This window comes from Dioscorea cayenensis, chromosome 18, assembly GCF_009730915.1.
Source record: "Dioscorea cayenensis subsp. rotundata cultivar TDr96_F1 chromosome 18, TDr96_F1_v2_PseudoChromosome.rev07_lg8_w22 25.fasta, whole genome shotgun sequence".
Taxonomy (NCBI): domain Eukaryota; kingdom Viridiplantae; phylum Streptophyta; class Magnoliopsida; order Dioscoreales; family Dioscoreaceae; genus Dioscorea; species Dioscorea cayenensis.
In genome coordinates this window covers 17,730,904-17,752,298 of record NC_052488.1, presented here as the reverse complement: position 1 = coordinate 17,752,298, position 21,395 = coordinate 17,730,904, and the positions used below count along the sequence as shown (strand labels likewise).

The window sequence follows — 21,395 nt, the reverse complement described above, 5'->3', positions numbered from 1 at the left end:
CGAAGCTGAGTATGTTGCTGCCACTGCTGCAACTTGTCAAGGAGTCTGGTTAAGAAGAATGTTGGAGGATTGTGGAATGAATGGTGATAAAGCCATTGAACTGTGGTGTGATAATAGGTCTTCTATAGAAATTGCAAAGAACCCGGCACACCATGGGAGAACAAAGCACATCGACATTCGTTTCCATTTCATTCATGGCTAAGTTGCTGATGGTTTAATTGTGTTAAACTATTGCAAGACTGAAGATCAGAAGGCTGATATTTTCACAAAACCTCTACCAGTGAAGAAGCATGTCTATCTGAGAACACAGTTGGGAGTTGAGGATGTTTCAAGCAAGGAAGGGTGTTGCAAGGTGCTTGAAACAGGCTTTGAAGATGTTGACTGGTCAGCAATACAAAGGATGCAATGTGAAGATGCAAAAGGTGGTTTGACCTGTCAACAAACCAATGTTATTGAAGAACCTCCACTCAGCATTAAAGGAGCTGGGAGATCTCTCACCAACACTGCAGCCAATGAGAGCTCAGTTTGATGATTACCTTTATGTCTTTTCTAGTACTAGGTTTAATTAACGTTGTTTTGTCTTGGAACTAAAATGTCATGATGGAGAACTTTTTGAAAACCTTTTTAAAAAGATTTCGTTTAGCCCAATGAAAGTAGAGAATGAAATTGTGTGAAATTTTTCTCTCAAAAATAGCTCCATTTTAAAATGGTGTGTATCTTTCTGGTTACTGGAACTGTATCTATTTGGATACTGAACTTTGACAGGTCGATCCTGAATAGACTCTTCCATACCATGCTCTGGGTGCTTGTCGAAGACCGTATAAAGCCTTCAGAGCCTATAGACATATTCTTCTTTCCCTTCAATAACATACCCATCTGGCTGATAAACATAAACCTCCTCTTTGAGATCACCATTTAGGAATGCCGACTTGATGTTGAGGTGGTAAATGGGCCACCTTTTCTAGGCTCCAATGGCAAGAAACATGTGAACGGTTTCCATGCGTGCAACCGGGGCATAAACCTTCATCAAAATCCACTCCCTCTTGTTGAGAGTATCCTTTAGCCATGATTCGAGCTTTCTTCTTATATAATGTTCCATCTGCATTATATTTTGACTTGTAGATCCATTTTAACCCCACAACATGTTTACATGTTGGTAGTTGAGTTAGCTCCCAAGTTTGGTTTCAATTTTTGGCAGCCATTTCCTCATTCTCCTTTAATAACTTCTTCAAATGTAGTTGGATCTGCGATAGTGAGAGCAAATGAGCATGTATTGTATATATCATTCAGATCCCTATACTTCAATGGTGTGCTTGGGTTTTCTATTGGCAATGAGGCATCAATTTCAGGTATTGGTGTGCTTGTGTTTGTTTGCACTAGAGTTTATGCTTGCTTTTCTTCCAAATTGATCCCTTGTGTGTTGACAGATACAAACTCGTATGTAGTTTTGGAAGACTTTGACCAGCTCCATGATATTTCTTCAAAAAACTTTACGTTCCTGCTGATTTTCAACTTCTTAATATTTGGATCATACAATCTGTAGGCCTTGGATTTTTCGTAATACCCTGTGAATATATATATCTGTGCATTTTGGAGTCCATCTTCTACCAAAAATGAGGGTCAATAATCACATGTGCGACACATCCGAACACCCGAAGATGTCCAACAGTCGGCTTCTCTCCTTTCAATGCTTCATAAGGTGTCTTGTGCTCAACTGCACTAGTAGGCTCGCGATTGAGAACATGAACAGCTACAACAATGGCCTCGCCCAGAGTGTTTTAGGAAGATGCGTCTCGTTCAGCTGAAATATGAAGGATTGCTTTATAACTCTTGAGTGAGCTACTCAACTCCTCGACTATGAGCTTTCTTAGATCCTTTGCTTCCACAATAGATGAGACAACATGTTTAAAGTCATGTATAAGACCTCTCAAGATCTTTATGACAACCATATGCTTCGGTACATCTTCACCAAGCATTCCTATTTGATAGACAACATCTAGAACCTTGCTGATGTAGTCTGATATTTTCTCACCGTTTTTCATTTTGACTGCTTCCAATTCCTCCCGAAGTGAGTATAGCTTTATCGAGGGAATCTTTGTATTCCCTTGATGTTCGGTATTTAGTATATCCTATGCCTGATTAGTCTTGGTTGCTTCCACTATCCGGATGAGTATGCATTCATCCAGCCCTTATTGTATGAGATAAAGTGCGCTCGCGTCTTAAGTCTGAAGCTCCTCCACCTCCTTTTCTTCACCTTTTTCAACTATGTTCCACAGTTTCTTTGAGCAAAACAACATCTTCATTTTTAGTCTCCCTAGATAAAAGTTGTCTCCTTTAAACAAGGGGACAGGTGTGGTGGAGGTTGTGGTGGAACTATCATCTGACATGGATTATGAACACTCTGATACCACTGTAAGGTTGAGCTTCAGACACTAAGTAGAGATCACAATGTAGAGAGAATGAAAGGTTTGATAAGAGAAAGAAAGCAACGCTTCAATATTATGATTTAATTGCAACCTTAGTAACCACAACCTTTGCATACATAATAAAGGAAATAAACTAAAATATTCCAATAAAGCTAATTGACAACAACATACAAAATTAACCAGCCACATAAGTCATTGGGATTCCACAACATCCAATCAACTTTGAGCTTGTTGACTCCAATATAGTAGCCACCACTCCAAATGTGGTTCTTTTATTCTGAGTAGATTTCTAATAATCTGAACCATGGAGGAAGGGGAACCATCTTTGCTTAGTTCGGATGTGTTTGCGACTCGGGGGATCGTGGGTGCAACTCGTCAGACGGAACTAGCAATTGGCGGCAAAGTGACCCACAACAAAACAACATCTGCATGTGATTAGATGGCTCTCAGGTAGTGAGAACACAGACTGTTATCTGCTAGAGAGTCACGTTACTAGAGATGCTAATGGGGTGAGAAATCCCCATTCCCTGTGGGGACCAGCCCGGTGAGGCGGGAATTCCCCGAAATAACCCCTGTGGGGCGAGGACAAGGAGTGTATTTCCCATCCCGCTCCCCACGAAGATTCCCCGACTTTTAAATTAAATATTATATATAATATTTATCAAAAATATCTCATATGATAAATGTTTTTATTAAGAAAATCAGTATTGATATAATATTATAATGATAAAATATTTGGGTTTTAAAAAAATTACTTTTGGTATTATTAATAATGTTTTAGATTTTTAGTAAAACTAGTGTTACTCCTACACAATACTCAGAGATAATTATATTAAAATGTTTTTTAAAAATTCTACTCAAAACTTTTTTATACTTCCTATTATAGATAAATATGTTTTATTAGCATTAAGATTATATAAAATAAGATATTTATTAACTTTACTGAAATCTCAACTTGTAAGTAGAATACTAGGGATACAAGTGGGGCAGGGAACCTTGAATTTACTTTCAAATTTTATGTTATTTGTAATAATTAGTTTGTTGTTTTCTCATACATTATATTATGTTTATTTTAAAGAATATTTTATTTATTTTTTAAATTCATATATGATGTGTTGTGTGTATAATGTTATACGAAAAACTTTGGTGGGACGGGGATTCCCCAATCCCGCGGGGGAGTGAGTGGGGGAATTTCTCCCCTGCGAGGAATTTTGAGGTGGGGAATACCTCGCCCGCCCCACTTGCATTCCTAGACGTCGCTTGGTTCCAAGTTGACCATCAAGGAGGACCTCCTCCTCGGTAAGGCAAAGGGAGGGCTCCGGCGTCGAGGTTGCACCGTCTCCCAATCATCAAAACAAGCTGCTCGAGACCCTTTTCCACTGGCAGGTGGGGGGAGGAAAAGGTGGAGAATCCACATGGTAACACGGGGAATAGGTAGCCATGGAGAAGAAGGTACTTGCTCAAACTTTGCCCTTACAAAGCAACGACAGAGCCTCCTTCGGAGCTACTAATGGGGGTCTAGCGCTTTCTCTGAATTCTTCAGTGGAGTTACACCAATCGTCAAGGTCGCCATGGCCTAATCTGTCGATATCTATTGGGGCTCCACCGTGCGGCCCGATCGCATCGCCCAGGAGAGACATCAAACTTGTTCTCTGTTTCCATTCCAATAATGTTATTAAATATTTTTTTAAATATTAATGTTCATTTGACTCTAAGTATCTATATTTTATTTTGGGATGATGTTTGCTATTGTTATACTACTTATTAAATTAAATTATTAAAACTATTATTTACAATATGATATATAGATAGATTTTATAAACCTCTACCATAGGTACCATAAATTGTTGGAATAGATATTATAAACCACATTAATAGATCTATAAACTATTGCAATAAATATCACAATCAACTGCAACATATACTATGAAACAGCTACAATAGATATTACAAGCCAGTTATAATAAATATTGTAAAATCGATATGTTATATAAAATAACCGTTACAAAACAAACTGCTGAAGTGTAAGAAATAAACCTCTTCGTAAATAAAAACTGCTACAAAACTAATGACAATTGGAATATTTTATGCAACAGTGTTGAATCGCTACAATAAGCTATTATAACAGAGGCAGTTGCTGTGGCAGCCAAACTGTTGCAATAGGTCTTATGCAGCAGCTGTAGAGCTTTTTGTAGGGGTTCATGACCGCTGCAAATGAGCACTTATGTAGTTGTGCTAGATAAATCTTTCAAAGTAATTTGATTTCCCCCATTAGACGAAACTCCCAATATTTTAGGATCTCTGCAAGTCACAATGAGTTTAATAGTCTTTGCCTGCGTAGATTGGAGAAAGTTACGAAGTTCTTGCCATTCTTCACACCAAACATCATCTAGCACCAATAAAAATTTCTTCCCTTTTACCTGTCTTTTGATTTCCCTCTCAAGAACATCCAAGTTGGTGGTGATGCCAAATGGAACCGCCGAGCTACTACCATCACCCATGGATAATGAATCTAATATTTCTTTGGTGATTCTGAATCTAGCAAAGTTATCAGATACACATATCCATGCTTTTTTCCCAAAATGATTTGTTATTTCTGTGTTGTTGAAGGCAGACTGAGCTAGAGTGGTTTTGCCCATATCACCCATCCCAATTATTGGTACAACAGAAACCTTACCACTGACATTTGGCTCTATGAGGAGCAACTGAATCAACTGACTGAGTTCAATATCCCGGCGATATGTCTCGCTTTCATGAGTTGGTGATGATGTGGTGACACCTTTGTTTTCTTCTAATTGATGTCGCCCAGATGAATCATAACCGCCCTTCAAAGAGACTTCAATTTTAGACCAAGCATCTAACTTAATTGCATTATTCATCTCTAAATCAATGCAATTAATTTGTTCTATAATAGTCCTCATCTTATTCACTATAACATCTGCAATAGAAAATTCCAAGGTTTTCCATAAATTAAACCTGGCTTGATTTTTTCATCGAGCATACCAATATGTACATTTACAGAGAGGAACAACACAGTGTGTGAAAAATATACTGCATAAGTTACAGGCAACAAACCTATGGACTCCGATGAAGAAAGCCGGCGTCTTTTGTCACTTGATTGTCCGATTGCCCAAGGAATCAAAGACCGAAGTTGTCGTGTTGTAGATGAGCCCTTGTCAGCAACTTCATCCGGCAGGTTGATCTCCACCTCTCGCTGCAGTTCCCTGTACTCCAAATCATCTTTCAAATCTTTAATCTGGAGACTCACATCTCTGAGTTTGTTGTTGATATGGATCAGCCTCATATTTTGTTTATCTCGTTTATGGAACCTTCTGGCTTCACTTTGTATAATCTCGAGCTTCCGATTAGCCTCTGCAAAGGCTTTCAGCTCATTCTCCAGTTGTTGCTTAAGCTTATTATCTACATCTCTGGAAAGATACTCAAATAAAGAGTCGAGCAATTTGTTCAGAGCAAACTGAGGTAATATTGGTGCAAGAATGGCTCCTGCTATGCCTGATAAGATCGGAGAAACCATGATGGATGGATGGATTGGCTGCAACGGTTGCAAGGTTGAAGCTTGGGCAGGGGAGAGAAGATGGAGAGGCTCTCTGTTCTTTCTCAAAATGCATAAACAGCTAGCTTTTACTTTTCTTCGTTGGGGAAGAAAGCAGGAGGTGCTTTCCAGTCATTTTGGCAAATGTTGTAGGGAAGTCGCCGAGAAGGTCCGCAATTCATGTCAATATTAAATAGCTTAGAATTAATTCATTGACTTAGACTCTTTATTTAAGCAGGACGTAACAAACAATTCATTGACTTAGACTGCGACTTTAAAGTGGCATATTTTTATTTAATTAATATTAATCAATATTAAATAACTTAAAATTAATTTATTTTATTTTTTTTAGTATTAAGTCTTTATTAAAATTTATTTTTCATAAATAATTAATAAAATATATTTATAAAAATAATTAGATAACTCAAAATGGTTTTTTTTGTGTGACAAAATAACAAAACTGCCGTATTTTTATATCTTGTATTAAAAAAAATAAACATTAATTTATTATTTTCATAAGCAAAACATGTTTTTTTTTTTTGTATAATCACCAAAGTAGTCCCTGTACTTTTCTCTCTATTCTCTTTTGGTCCCTCTACTTAGAAATGCTCCCGACTAGTCCCTCTACTTTTAAAAATGTGCCCACTTAGTTAAAAATGCTTTCAACTAGGTCCTCTACTTTTAAAAATGTGCCTACTTAGAGGGCCTGGTAGGGAGCATTTTTAACTAAGTGGGCACATTTTCAAAAGTAGAGGGACCAAAAGAGAAGAGAGAGAAAAGTAGAGAGACCAACTAGGATATTATACTTTTTTTTTTGTGTGGTCCATAATAGTGTTTAATGGAATATACCAAGTTATTTAAATTATTACTCCATGCAACTTGGCCGGGTCCCTTTCATTTGGATGATGGAATAGGGAATGAAAATTTTAGGAAGGGGTGATGGGAATGAAAGCTTTGGGGAGAAAAATGGGAATGAAAATTTTGTTTGGTTGAGAGAATAATTTATTGGGAACGAGAAAAGTACATAAGCAATTTATTAAAAATGAAAAAAAGTAAAAAAAGAAGATAGTGAGTAAAAACGTTTATGCCCTTAATATAAACAAATAATACTTAATAATATAGTGAGTTTTTATTTAATAATAAATAAATTTTATTTATAATAATATTTTGTATTACTCATGTAAATTATTATAATTAACTAAATTAATCAATTTTTTGGTTATAAAATATTTAATTATTTTTAAATATTTAATTAAATTTCTCACTTTATGATTTAATTATTATAATTAACGGTTAATTAATTAATTTTCTTTAATTATAAATATTTTAAACATCATTTATTAATTTTAATATTCAAATTAAATATTTAAATAACATATCTTCATTTGATAATTATTGGAATTAATTATTCTAATTACTAATTAAATTAATATTTTTTAATAAAAATAAATTGGATTTGGGTAAAATGGAAATTTTCCATGAAAAATGGTCATTACCCCTCAAATATTTATTTATTTATTTAATATAGAATTATTATACAATTATTATAAATTAATTATTTTAATATTAATATTACATATATACATTTGGAGAGGGTAAAATGGACATTTCATGTCCATTACCCATTCCCTCCCCCTCATTACCTCCAAAATTGGGGGAATGATGGTCACCCCCCATAGGGTAGGGGTGGCAATAATCTGTCCGGACCCGCCGGCCCGGTTTTGTCCGGCCCGGAATAAAAAGGGTTTGGACATAAGGTTTACAAATGCGGGCCAGGTCCGGACATGGCTTGGTTGTCCGGATTTAAATCCGGGCCGGGTTCGAACATAGAAATTCGGACAACCGAGCCCTTTTAACCCTTAAAACTTTAAAAGCCCACAACCTTAGGCCCATTTGTTTTAAGCTCATTCTTCTAAAAACTTTAAACATATATTGTTTTTTCTATTAAGACTTAGATTTTTCTATAATTTGAGTTGAGTTTTGGATTATTGATGTTTTTTTTTTTTTTGCATTTAATGTGAATTAAATTATTTTTGTATAATTTAATATTTGAGCGAACTTAAAAATAGTTTATAGAATTCGGACAAATTTGGACATCCGGACAACCCGGTTTTAAAATAAACCGGGTTTGGACATGCCAAGTTTGTCCGGATTTAAAACCTGGCCGGGTCCGGACACAAGTTTTTCTATTTATATTAGTAGTTGTCCGGACCCGAATTTTTGCCACCCCTACGATAGGGTGATAACATCACCCCATGGAGGGTCATCATAGAATCCAATGCACACCCAAACGGGCCAAACATGGGTGTGCATTGGAATTAGTAAACATTCCCCTCTATAGGGGGATGATTACCTCCATCCAAATGGATGGTTAATGGGATGAATTTAATGCAACCGAGCAGGGGGATCAATATCAAATGCAAATCGTAAGAAACAATTGAAATAAAATCACAATATATAAGATTATATTAGAAGTAAACACAAAAAAATCTCATGTATATAATCTATATGCTAAATATTTTAAATAAAAAATAAACAAAATATTTGGACTATAAATTTTTTTTAAAAAAATCCTCTTAATGAAAAGTTGAGATGGAAGAAGTATATATATATATATATATATTTGAGTGACTTATTTATATTGTTAATATATATACATACTATAAATTCTCATAATACAACAAATAAAACACTGAATCACTACAAAAATAAAAAAGATTTAAAAAAAATTAAAAAGCGAAATATTTATATCTCAAAATTAATAAAGTTTTTCTTTTGAAAAAATATTAACCACAGGGCTCCTGCCCCTTGAGCCGACAACTCTGGCAAGTGAGCTAAAGGTTCTCCCACTCGATGGCGTTCTTGAAATCTGAGCTATCCCATTTGCGGTAGTAGCCCCCTTCGGATCACTGTCATCCTCTCTTCTTGTTATGTTTTTCTTTTGTTCATGTGGTTTGTTACTGAGACACTTCACCCTTGGTGATGTCGTCTTGTCAGTTATCTGATGTTGTCCTTTAGTACTTTGTTTTTCACGTTTTTTTTTCTTTTGCAATGCATTTATGGTTTATCCACTTTTTCAATAATATATATATATATATATATATATATATATATATATATATATATTAACAAAGTAAGCGGAAACCAAAACTTACAACTTCAAATTCATCTTGGCACAGAGGTCTTTAAGGCAACACAAATAGAGATGGCAACAGGTAGAATATTGGTAGGGCATGTCAAACCCCTTATCTTTAATTGTAACCCCGACCCTATACTCATACATTTACTCATACCCTCCAGGGGGAAAAAAATCGTACCCTTACCCCCAGGGTATGGGTATACTCGCAGGATACCCATTGTTCAAATTACCGATTTAAGTTTAAATAATAACAACAATAACAATAACAATAACAATAACAATAACAATAATAATAATAATAATAATAATAATAATAATAATAAATTCATAATCCATTAAATAAAATTCAAAATATAAATTTTAAAAATGGATCTTGGGTAAATTGTAGTGAAATGTTTAGCTTAATAAAAAATAAATTATATATATATGAGGGTAGGGTTTTTCTTTAATGGTTAAGAGTACGGGTAGGGTAGGGCCATACCCTTACCCGACCTGTACCCGTTAAAAAAATAACATAGGTTATTACCCTTTTTGACCAGGTATGGATTTGAGTATAACTGTCGAGTAGGATATAGATTGCCATCTCTAAACACAAATGATTTAGGCCTTGGAAAAAATAAAACAAATATCTTGTTGTGGTGATTAAGAATACATGAAATTACGAAAACGAGGTGAGGTTATGTGCCCTAGTGGCACTTGTGAGGGGATATGAAAGCAATTATTATGAACCTATATGTGAATGTGATATAGAATTTTGTGGCCAAGTCCAGCAAAATAAACTGTTGATATACTTGGCCTCTATTTTTAAATGAAATCGATAAATTATCAATTACATTAATTAAAAAAATAAAAAAGCAAGTGTGAACACAAAAATCAATTTGCCCTTTTTTTTAGAAATAACCTAATACAAGTGAATAAGCTTGACCCGGATGGTCAAGTTCCTATTTCATCACCCGGCTAATTCACTCCAAAACTTTTCTTAATTTCTTCTAGGAGGAGATCTTGTTTACACTCATCTAATTTTGTTTGTTCTCACTGTATATCTTTATTGGATATTTTCACTCCCAATGGACTTATGTTTCCCTCCTCCGTACTTTAATTAATATTTTCTTAACAACTTGATGATTTATCTATTTTATAAAAAAATATCTAATAAAAATGATATCATTCCATATCATGGACAATATTCTACCATACAAAAAATAAATTATTGGAAATTCGCAACAAAAGAACTCCGTTTTTGGAAGTGTTGCATTGATTTATGTCAAGGGCGAGGGGGTCATATCTTGTTTTTAAAAATAATTGATTGAAACAAAACACAGCGAGAATAAATAAGTTATTTATACTTTTCTTTCATTAATGTTAGTGGTTTATTTAATTTTTTAATAAATAAATAAGTTATATCAAGTGTGGTCATGAACCGGTGGTTCTCAATTTTCTAAATAGGACACTATTATAATAATAACAATAATAATAATATAGTATTAAAAAAATAAATATTGAAAAGAAAATAAGGCTAATGAAATAGAGGAGGATACAAACGCAAGAGAAATTTTGTTTGTCTTTTTTGCTTAATGATTGTGGTTTATCCACATTTTCAAAAAAAAAATTATGAAAAAAATAGTTTTTTTTTTTTATGAAGACGGCACGAAGGCGACAAGCATCGTTCCACAATGAAATGTTAAAGGTACAGATAGGTATGATGGTGCACTGGTTATAACGGCTTAATGACTACTTAAAAATTTACTATTTGGGTAGCCTAACATAAGGGATAATTAGAGCCTATCATATACACCCAAAATAATATATTAATGACCATAACCTCACAATTGTAAATCCATTCTATATTGCAACCTTGGAGGAGTGAAAAATACAACTCCTTCCACAGGGATCCTGTGAACAACGGGTGAAAAGTATTGATAAAATATTCATACAGTATCTCTATGATATACTTGCACAGTACTATAGCACAAGAGATTCAAGCTTGCACCACTCATTCACCACTCATGGTGATTTTCATTAAACTATCTAGTGGTTGTTTATATTCATGTCTCCTTTTATTTTCAAACAATAATTTATTTAAAATTAATAATTGAATCTAATTATTAATCAACTACCTCCAAACATATCGGGAATCATATGTCCGTGTCAGGGAAGTGTAAAAAATAATTGAAATAAAATCGCAATATATAAAATCATATTTTAAGTAAACATAAAAAAAAATTCTCATGTATATAATCTCTATGTTAAATATTTTAAATACAAAATAACCAATTCATTTTGGACTAAAAGAGCATTTAAACCAAAAGTATTTCCTGACAATATATAGTTGAGACGTATTTGAGTGACTTATCTATATTGTCAATATATATATACATATATATATACACACATACTATAAATTCTATTATTTTTTTTTGAAAAGATGGATAACCCACTTCCATTAAACACCGGAACAGTACAAACAAACTCCTACGAAACCGAAGGAGATACAATAAATTGATAACCACTAGGAGTGGTATAACAAAAGTAGAAATCCAAAATAGCAGACAAAGACCCAAGTCGAGGAAGAGGGCTTCCTCCCGATCTCTCAAGATGTCGCTAACTCATGTCTGGATCATGTGTCTCCTCAATTAATAAGACCTCACCTGGGCTCTCAACACGAGGTCCTATGAACTCCAGACTTCTGCGGATGGTCATCATGGAATCCACCAACTTATCTTTTGCGCCATCTGGAACAGCTTAGAAGCAAAAACATGCAGTCAACTTTCAGCATAATAACATGACCAGATATGGCATTAGCATTAAAAATATGGTCATTTTTAGCAAGCCACACATTCCACGCAATTGCTTTTACAATTAAGTCACCCATGTTTCTAAGCGAAGGTCGCACCATCGATCTCCACAAACCCCAAAGAGAGCTCATATACTGCGGCAGCTCAGGCAACCCCAGAATAAGAGAGAAGTAATACCAAATAATTTTCATAAAGGGCAATTCAAAAAAAGATGATTAACAGACTCAATCCCAGAATGCCACATCACACAAGTAGCAGTGGGAAGCTCGTTGCATCTTATCTCGAGGTTCACCAGTGTAAGAATTTTATTCTTCCACGCAAGCCAATTGAAGAGAATGATTTTTCGTGGGCAAGTGTTACGACAGAAGAACCCAACCACCGAGCAGCTAAGCCCCCCATCATTTTAAAAATTATAAAAGGACTTTACTGAGAACATGTCGTTCCTCATTAACATCCATCGCTTCTTGTCTCCCTACTCCCCACAGGATATCCGTAGATGATCCCTGTACTGCCAAGTATCTTGATTTTCACTGAACAGGGCCTCCCCAAATAAACGTCAGAGCTTATGAATCGTGCCATTCTGATTTCAATTAGCTCTAAATTTGTCCAGCCAGAGATTAATTGGCGACATACCATTAAGCCAGTGGTTTTTTCCAAAACAGGGTTTTATCCCTCGAGTTTTATGTGTGCAGAATACACATTCTTAAGGCCGAAAGACCACTTGAAGCCCCTTTCCAAAAAAATGAGATTCTCCCTGACAGCCTAGGAAACAAGTTCCAGCAGGATAAACCATAATTGAACTAGATAACCTTCGCGCCACACCAATTGGGATCCATACAAAATTTCCACCACCATTTTCCCAAAAGCGCTTGGTTGATATTATGCAAGTCCAAAATACCCATCCCCCTGGTCGCATACCCGGCATAGATTCTTCCAACCAACCAGCCGACACCATAGGTGGTCAATGTCCGGGCCTGACCAAAGAAAATCCCTCCTAATTCGATCAATTTCCTTGATGATCCAACATGGTCATATGAAGATGGGCATCCAGTTAGTAGGAACTACGGATAGGACTGAATTCACAAGCGTTAGGCGACCACCTAAAAAAAGACGCCTTCTCACTTTTAAGATTAAGCTCTCCCAGTCTTGTCACCAGGGCCTCCTACCAGAGATCAAAACTCCCAGATAAGTTACTAGAAGTAAGCCCACTTTGCAATTTAGAGTTTTAGCTGCCCTAGTCGCCGGAAGCTCATCCAGATCACACGAGCATAGGCAATTTTTCAAAATTGGTTTCAAGACCTGACATGCCCTCAAATAAAAACAATATCAGCTTCACAATCCTGAGATCTTCGAGCCCTCCAGATGTCAAAACTAATAAATCATCAGCGTAGTGTAGGTTGTATTTTGTTCCAAACTCACCAGGGGGAACATTGACCAAAATCTTAGATCACAGAGCATGGACAAACATCGTACTTAGAACATTTGTAACTAAGACAAACAACATAGTAGATAATGAATCTCCTTGTATCAATCCCCGCTAGTAATGAACATATCAATTCAGTGATCCATTCACAAGTATATTCACCATTGAAGATAACAGGATTTGCTGAATCCAACCTAACTATCTCTCTCCGAATCTCTTCATTTTCAGTTGATAAAAAAAGAACTCCCAGTCTACTAGGTCTAATGCTTTCGTGAAGTCTACTTTCAGAATATGACCCGACAGCCTATGCTTATGAATGCTAAAGATCAACTCTTCAGCGGTGACAATATTGTCCAAGATACATCTTCCTTTCAAAAATGCAGACTGATCATGATCTACCAGATCACTCAGGACCTTTCTTAGACAAGATGCGAGCAATTTGGAAAGGATTTTTAGCAAGGAAGTTATTCAATTGATGGGTCGGTAGTCTCCTGGAAGTTCTTGAGTGTCAACTTTAGGGATTAGGGTAATGTTAGCCCAATTGGTCCTTTCTAAGTTGGCTCTTAAGAAATAAAAATCTTCACAAAACTTGAAATTATCCAACTTAATCGTCTCACAGAAATTCTTAAAAAAATACATGGGAAAAACATCAGGTCCTGGAGCTTTGTCCCCACCCAATTTAAACACCACCGTTTTGATTTCATCTAATGTGAATGGCTATTCTAGGTGAGCGAGGTCCAATTGTCTCTTACGCTCCAAAAGCTTTTACAAATTCACCTTAAATCTAGATGCCCACTTATGCCCAAACTACTGTTGAAAGCACATAGTGAAGATTTTACCAATATCACAAGATTTTGTAAAAGTATCCCTCTCGTGATGAATACTAGGAATAAAATTTCGATTTTACACCCATTCGTCACAGCCTAAAAAAAATTTGTTATTCTCACCTTCCATCAGCCATTGGAGTTTAGATCTTTGCCTCCAATAAATCTCTTCTTGTTTCTGAATCTCCTCTAGCTTCTGCAAAACATCCTGTTCCTGCTGAAATTCTAGCCTTGTTAAATAACAAATCTCCTTCGTGGTATCCAGCAAATCCACCTCCTACAATAGCGCTAACTTCCTAAGTTTGATAGAGCCAAAACTAAATTTTGCCCAACGTCTTAGCTGGTTCCTCAAATTTGCCAACTTTTTAGCAAGGATGAAAGCTTCACAACCAGTGGGTGTAACCCCAACCCACCATTGAGATACAAGATCCTGAAAACCCACAGATGTGGTCCAAGTCAATTCAAAGAGAAAAGGTCTTGGAGAAGAATAGAAGTTCCCCACTTCCAGGTGGATTGGCACATGATCGGACCCTAATCTCGGTAGAGTATTTTAAATCAACTTAGGAAAGTGACCAACTAAGGCACCATTAACCAGGAAATGGTCCATCTTAACCAAGTTTGGATCCTCTTGCCCAGTTGTCCAGGTGAATTTTCTACCAACCGAGGAAGGCTCCAACAAACCAAGGTCAAACAGAAAAGGGTTAGCCTTTCTTATGTCCTCTAAATTTGGGGTACCATAGAGCTTGTCCTCTAATGCAAAAATTGCATTGAAATCGCTACACACTATGCAAGGCATCTCAGTTGCACCACCAATTTCCCTCAATTCATCCCAAAAAGCCCGCTTAAGAGTCCGCGCATTTGGGCCATACACTGAAGTACAACGCCAAAAGGAATTGCCCCGTTTGGAGCAAAAGTCAACTGTTAAGCCAAAAGTACCATCATGTTCTAGTTTTACCGGATAAGACTAAACTATTCCACGCCACAATAATGCCACCAACCATACCTATCAATGGGAGATAGATGAACTGATCAAGTCGGCTACCACCGATCTTGCGCCAGGTGGCAAGAGAGATCTCCTCGAGCTTCGATTCTTGTGAACAACACACATTAGCAAAATGCAAATTTAAAAATCCTTAATCAAGAACCTCTTAGCTGGTCTACCTAGACCCCTAACATTCCAAGAGATAAAATTCATGAAAAACAATTAGTTTCCCTAGACCTCCGAGGAGGTCTCCGCCACCCCTTTAGCATAGGAAAATCGAGATTGTTCTAACATACGAATATGATTAATACAATCAGTAGCAGAATCAACAAAATGAATACTGCATGCATCACAGTAGCTAGCAATTTGCACATTAGACCAGTCACCAATAAGAAGTTGTTTAGAAGAAGTACCTTCCATGATGTCTCCCCATGATGCTTTTTTTTTTATAGATCTAGGCGGCTCAACCTCCTCATTGAATATCAAGGGAGGTTTTTTCTATCTCTCACTTCTTCTAGTGCCCTTTGATTATTCCGTAGTTGTCGAATCTTTCTCACTGTGTAAATCAGGCAAGAGTTCTCTAAGATTTCTTTTAAATTTAGAAATAGAGTCATCCGACTTAGAAATGTGATCCGGTGAAGCCACACCCATAGAATGCATATCAGAACCTTCCACTTCTTTTAAGGTATCAACATTAGAAGATGATGATGACGTTAGTTGGGACCAAGGACCAAATTCCTGCTAGAAAATGCCATTTGAACCTCAAAGGTGGTGCCATCTCAAGCATGGCCGGCGTCGTCGACAAAATTCACCTCTGATATTTCTGAATTAAGCACTTGTAAATCCCCAGGTTGTTTAACATCACCCACCACTGGCTTCTCCTTTTCCAAAGCTTTTGATACTGGATCTGGCCCATAACCCATATAGCTCTGCTCAACCACAACATCCCCTAAAAACTGGCCCAAAGTCTGGGCCACTTCACAGATTAATAGAGGGTCCCCTGAGAGCATGTCATTGTTAGAAGCCCCAAAACCTTGGCATCTTCAAATTCAGCCCAGCTTCAATATCTATCACTTCACCCCTTGCCACCTGAGCTTATTTCTCACATGCATGCAACGTACCCACATCGCAAGACTTTGTACCCTCAAATCACACGTGCATTTTTGGAACCTTGAACCCGACATCCTCGGCCAATCTAGCCCCCCATCTTTCTGTGCCATAGAGCTTTGCGTGCCAAGTTTTTGAACCCTCCACTGCTCAACACATCGATGTCTTAAGCCCAGCGGCCTAGTAATGTCAGCATTCACAGCGTATTCGTGCTCACGAGACCGAGCCCGCTCATGACCATTGGTCTTGCTCCGGTAATCAAAGTGTCTATCGGTTCATCGAACTGTAGTCCGGTCACGAGGCAGACCATCCCCATCGCCGTCGCAGGGCTCAACCAACGACATCATAGTTCCATCACCATTGCCAACATTGCCAGTTACCAGTGGGTGAGCACACTCTGCAAGTTGCACCGAGCGCTCCAAAGTCCTATCGCTTGAGTGAGAGCATCACTCCACCGCTTTCTTATTTTAGAGTTCCACCGAGGATGCCAGTTCTTGCTCCTTACCTTTCTTCTACGGCGGTATTTCATGAATAGAATGGCGCTTCGCTATCAACACATACCTTCCTAAGCCTCGATGGAACTTCGAAAAATTGCCACGGTCCTCTGTGATAAGCACTTAGTACTTCCTCATACCCAGACTCAGGTCAACTTCCAGTGGTAATGAAACTCCAGCCCACCAACACACCAAAGCTGAGATGAAACTGATAGACGTGAGGCCCTTCAGGTCGTGAGGAATGGAAGAGTATAAAGTGGTGTAATAGGAAGGAACAATAAGAAAATTCAACTGAAGCTTAAGGTTCTCATTCAAAACATCCAAATATATAAAGAGAAACAATTAAAGCATGCCAGCCCATAACCCATGTGACATGCAGTCAAAAGTACATACAAAAACACGTAATCTAAAAACTCTAAACAGTGATAATTAAAATAGACAAGACCAAACACTGTAGACGTATAAAACCATGCAACCAAGCTGGAGGCTAACCTTAGCCTTAATCATCTTCATACACCATGCCACTGCTTCTGAATAACTTTCTACACCCTCCCGTGTTCAGAAGCCTTCCATGCCTAACAATGAGCACATGTACTCATGCTTAGGTGCAGGTAGTCCCTTTGTGAGTAGATCTGCTTGTTGATCAATTGTGCTGCAATAAACTAGCTGAATCAACTCATCTGTAACAAGCTTGCTTATGAAATGGAAGCACACGTCTATGTGTTTGGTTTGGCCATGCAATGTAGGATTTTTCACAATGGCTATTGCTGACTGATTGTCACAGTGAATTATCGTAGCTCCGGCTTGTTTCACACCCACATCACTCAACAGACGTCTCAACCAAATGGCTTGACATGCGGCTGAGGTAGCTGTAATATACTCCGCCTCCGTACTCGAAAGAGCAGTTATTTCTTGTTTCTTGGAGCTCCAAACCACAGCGCCTGAGCCCAAATTGAAAACCCAACCTGTCGTGCTTCGTCGGTCGTCAACACAACCTGCCCAGTCACTATCTACATACCGTTCAAGCTTGAAGTTCTCAACATGCTTATATCTGATTCCAAAGTTAACTGAGCCTGACACATAGTGTAGCACATGCTTTTCAGCACCCATGTGATGTTTGGAAGGGTGTTACATATATCTTGATACCAGGCTTACTGCAAACATGAGATCGGGTCTTGTGTGGGTGAGATACAATAGTCCTCCGATCATACGACGATATTTTCCTTCATCAGCTTTGCCTGAACTATCATCAGATTGAAACTTCTCAGTAATATTCAAAGGAGTAGGATAACTTCTGGAATTATGCATTCCAAATCTCTTCAAAAGGTCCTCAGCATACTTCTTCTGGCATACAGTGATAGAATTGAGCTCTTGCCTAATTTCCAAACCTAGGAAGTATTGCATGAGACCCAAATCTATCATTTCAAAAGACTTCATCAGGCTCTCTTTGAATGCTCTCAACTCAAACATAGATGATCCCATATATAGGATATCATCCACATAGAGGCAGAGAAGTAAAGTATCTGCATTCTCATTTACCTTTTATATACTGTATGTTCATTTGGACTTCGTATAAACCCCAAATTAGTGAAATGCTGGTCCACCTTGGAATACCATGCCCGTGGATCTTGTCGAAGCCCATAAAGGGCTTTCTTCAAACGATAAACTTGACCTTCACTCCCGGGCTTCTCATATCCTTGAGGTTGAGTGCCATACACCTCCTCTATGAGTTTGCCATTCAAAAACGCTGACTTTACATCCAGCTGGTAGATCGGCCAACGGTTCTGGGCAGCAACGGCCATGAAAACTCTCACAGTTTCCATTCTTGTTACAGGTGAGAAAACTTCATAGTAATCGTCTCCATGTACTTGAGTGTAGCCTCTTGCCACAAGCCTTGCTTTTTTCTTGATCAAGGACCCATTAGAATGATATTTGGATTTATAAATCCATTTAAGATCCGCAGCTTTCTTCCCGAAGGGTAGTTCAGTCAAGAAGCAAGTGTCGTTCTTCAAAATGGATGCGATCTCCTCATCCATAGCCTTCTTCCAATCAAGCTATTGTATTGCTTCATCAGTTGAGCAAGAATCATACACCTCTTGTAGGCTCTTATATCTGATGTTTGCTGCATCACATGCATCTACATCAAGAATCATACATCTCTTGTAGGCTCTTATATCTGATGTTTGCTGCATCACATGCATCTACATCAACAGTTGATAGCACTGGACATTCAGGACGAACATGGTTTTGAGAGTTTTCATTCTCCTCTTCATCATCTTCCAACTCAATAGTAGTTGAAACTTCAGCTTTATTGACCCAATCCCACCTTTTATGTTCATGAAATGTGGCATCTCTACTGACAAAGATTTTTCCAGTCAAAGGATCAATAAATTTATATGCCTTTGACTCTCCACTATAGCCAATGAAAACTTGTTTTACTGTCTTTGAATCAAGCTTGGTTCTTTGTTGAGCATGTGTGTGGACAAATACCAAACACCCAAAAACCCTTAGATGGTTTACAGATAGTTTGACACTGGTCAAAGCTTCATATGGCGTGCAATCATCAAGAGCCTTGGTAGGTGATTTGTTTAACAGGTATACAGCAACGGTGATAGCCTCAGCCCATAGATCGGTAGGAAGTCCTCGCTGCTCCAGTAGGCAACGTCCCATTTCAACTAGAGTTCAATTTTTTCATTCCTCCACACCGTTTTGCTGCGGCGTATATGGTGCAGTTAACTGGCGTTTGATTCCCAGCTCTTCACAGTAAGAGTGGAACTCCTTGGAGGTGAACTCACCTCCCCGGTCACATCTTAATGTCTTCACCGGCCTCCCATACTGTCTCTCTACAAGATTCTTGAAATTTTTAAAGTGTTGGAAAGCTTGAGACTTTACTTGGAGAAAGTACACCCAGCTATACGGTGTATGATCATCTGTGAGGAGCATAAAATAATAATTACCTCCTCGACTTTTTGTTTGCATGGGACCGCACAAGTCAACATGGATCAACTCTAGTGGATGTAAAGCACGCCTTGCACTCGCCTCAGGGAAAGGAAGTCCCCTTTGTTTACTATGTGCGCAGTCCTCGCACGGTTCTCCAGATGAAATTTCAGGCATCCCTTGTATGAGCTTTCCATTTGAAAGTTGTTGTAACCTATTGAAATTAATATGTCCATACCTCTTATGCCAGAGACGGGTCTGGTCATGCTTGGAGGTGACAACATGCGCCGCTCCTACATCTTCAATCGTGAGAGGGAATAGCCTGTGCTCAGACATGCGTACACGAGCCACAGACACTGTGTCTCAACAGATTGTGTAACCGGTCATCAAAGAAGAGTGTGTAACCGCAGCTCAACAGCTGCCCAATACTCAACAGATTGTGAGCGAGCTGGGGTACAAATGGAATATTCTTTAGCTCTCGTATCTTCCCGGTTTTGGATTTGAAAGCTATCGTGCCAACTCCGGCCACTGTCAACAAATTATTGTCGCCTAATCGTACTGTTTGATTCATTGACTCGTCAAGACTGGTAAAGAGGTTTTTAATCCCAGTCATATGGTTCGAGCACCCGCTATCAAGCAACCATACATCCTCATGTTCTGCAACCAACCCACTGCCCACCATGAACAATTGTGTGACTTCAGCTTCTCCATTCTCTGCTACATTCATAGCATTATCTTTGTTCCAGCACTGGGACTTATAATGGCCATACTTCTTACAGTTGAAGCATTGAATGTGTGCCTTGTTCTTCTGGTTTTCTGGTTGCATGCTTTTGAGATCTGAGCTACGTCCTCTCCCCCTTCCTCTAAAGCGTCCTCGAGCGTCACCTCGACCTCTTCCACGACTCGAGCTAGATGAAGTACCCTCATAAGCAGCTCCTGGTTTAACATGAAATGCTTTTTCTTCAACTGGATCAGGGCCAAGGTCCAATCTACCTTCATGTCCTCTAAGAGATCCACTGAGCTCATCAATGGTGAGTACTGAGAGATCTTTTGCCTCTATGATTGATGAAACTACATGACAAAACTTGGTTGAGAGGCTTCTAAGTATCTTCCCAACAATGGCTTGTTCACTAAGCTCTTCACCGAGCCCCTGAATATGATAAGCAATAGTTAAAACTCTGCTTATATAATTTTGCACTAACTCACCATTCTTCATTTGAAGGTTCTCATACTCCTGACGATATGCATGGAGCTTTGAGGCTGAGCTTTTGGAGCACCCTCCGTACTCCTTTTTGATGATATCCCATGCCTTTTTTGCTACTCTTGTTCCTGAAATCCTAATTAGGATTTTATCATGCAACCCCTATTGGATTAGAACTAGCGCTTTGGCATTCTTCTGGATATTATCTTCGAGACGCTGAGCATCATTGTCTTCTTCAGCAAAGCCTTTATCAACTATTCCCTATAGCTTTCTGGAGAGGAGCAAGGTCTCCATATTCAAACTCCATAGGTTGTATCCTTCACCATTGAAGTAAGGAACATTAGTGTTGGAACTCCCGGAGCTTCCATTTGAAGCCATCATACTGTCGTTCACGCCTAAACCTCAGCTCTGATACCACTGATAGACGTGAGGCCCTTCAGGTCGTGAGGAATCGAAGAGTATGAAGTGGTGTAATAGGAAGGAACAATAAGAAAATTCAACTTAAGCTTAAGGT

General features: G+C 38.0%; 1 protein-coding gene across 1 annotated transcript; it reads right to left on the bottom strand.

Annotated features, from left to right (window-relative positions):
* Positions 1 to 4,444: 4,444 nt before the first annotated feature.
* Positions 4,445 to 6,144, bottom strand: LOC120281715 (putative disease resistance RPP13-like protein 1). Its single transcript, XM_039288415.1, has 2 exons — positions 5,502 to 6,144; positions 4,445 to 5,364 (listed from the first exon to the last, which is right to left on the bottom strand). The coding sequence occupies exons 1-2, from the start codon at positions 5,959 to 5,961 to the stop codon at positions 4,649 to 4,651; spliced, it is 1,176 nt and encodes a 391-aa protein (XP_039144349.1). The 5' UTR covers positions 5,962 to 6,144; the 3' UTR covers positions 4,445 to 4,648.
* Between the last annotated feature and the right edge of the window lie 15,251 nt (positions 6,145 to 21,395).